This window comes from Trametes versicolor, assembly GCF_000271585.1.
Source record: "Trametes versicolor FP-101664 SS1 unplaced genomic scaffold TRAVEscaffold_55, whole genome shotgun sequence".
Taxonomy (NCBI): Eukaryota; Fungi; Basidiomycota; class Agaricomycetes; order Polyporales; family Polyporaceae; genus Trametes; species Trametes versicolor.
In genome coordinates this window covers 1-1,082 of record NW_007360375.1, presented here as the reverse complement: position 1 = coordinate 1,082, position 1,082 = coordinate 1, and the positions used below count along the sequence as shown (strand labels likewise).

General features: G+C 60.8%; 1 protein-coding gene across 1 annotated transcript; it reads left to right on the top strand.

The window, feature by feature from the left end:
• Nucleotides 1-621: 621 nt before the first annotated feature.
• TRAVEDRAFT_54645 (uncharacterized protein) lies at nucleotides 622-1,015 on the top strand (the record flags this gene model as incomplete). The annotated part of the gene is made up of 2 exons (XM_008047580.1): nucleotides 622-739; nucleotides 796-1,015. Coding segments are annotated over 2 exons (338 nt in total), but the record flags the coding sequence as incomplete, so codon positions are not given.
• Between the last annotated feature and the right edge of the window lie 67 nt (nucleotides 1,016-1,082).

The following is a 1,082-nucleotide window of genomic DNA, read 5'->3' as shown; positions in this document are numbered from 1 at the left end:
TACATCGCGTACGGCACAGCGATGTGAATGCAACTATCGCCCGGGGCGCGCAGAAGCGAGCGAATTGCTTTCGGGAAAAGGAAGCCGGTCAGCGTGGATCGGACAGATCGAAAAGAGCGCTCACTTTCGTCTGTCGCAACCCTGCCGCTCTTGTAATGGCTCCGCTGGCTGCGTCAGACCTCCGGCGCGTTCTAGGGCCTAGAAATGCGGTCATCTACTAGATGAAGTGCAGACACCCTCGTTATCTTCCAGACCTACTCACCATCTTTTGCTCTTGTCTCCTCCTTCGTTCCCTCCCGCCTGCGTGCGCCAACTCGTTTCCTAGTGGCCGCGCTCTCTTCCTGTGTTCTACCTGCGCGTGTGCCCCTCTGTGTACGCCGAATCGCTGGTACTGAGTAGGTGAGTGCTATCGTTATTCGTCAGTTTGGCCTTCACTGACATTCGCCCCTCTGGCCCCGCATGCAGCGTGCCCTTGCAGAGATCTTGTGTTATCCTGTGCCTTGATTCCGCTCGGGATCGCTCGACACCAGCCACTGCCTCCGAACTGCGACTGCCTATCGTAAGCAAGCCGTCGTAGTCGCGAGTGATGCGTTGCTCACCTCAGTCTTCTAGCAAAGCAGTATGACTTTCCGCCCGAAGCCCGCTTTCCGGAAACTTGGGGACACTGCCAGCGGCGGGTACGCCCGCAGGGAGATGCAGCTGCGCAGCGAGGTACGCCAAGGGCTGAAGGACAAACTCGGTGAGCACAATGTTCGTCCTCGAGGTGCGCCGCACTCGTGCTCACCTACGCACCAGTGGCGCGCGTCGGCCACGTGGATCCCGAAGTGTCGATGCGCTGGACCGTAAGCGGGCTCTGCGAAGACATATACCTCCGCCACCGCCTCAAACTCGTCGGATGGCCAGAGGGCATCGTCTTCGGCGACCTGAGCAAGGTGACCGGGCTGGCACGGATCTGGATACTCGTCCGGGCGCTGCGGAGCGGGGAGCTCACGTTCGAGCCGATCACGCAGGAGGAGTACGATGCCGCGAAGCGGAACCCTCTGCTCGCGGCGCCGACTCCCCTGCACAACGGCCTGAGGCTG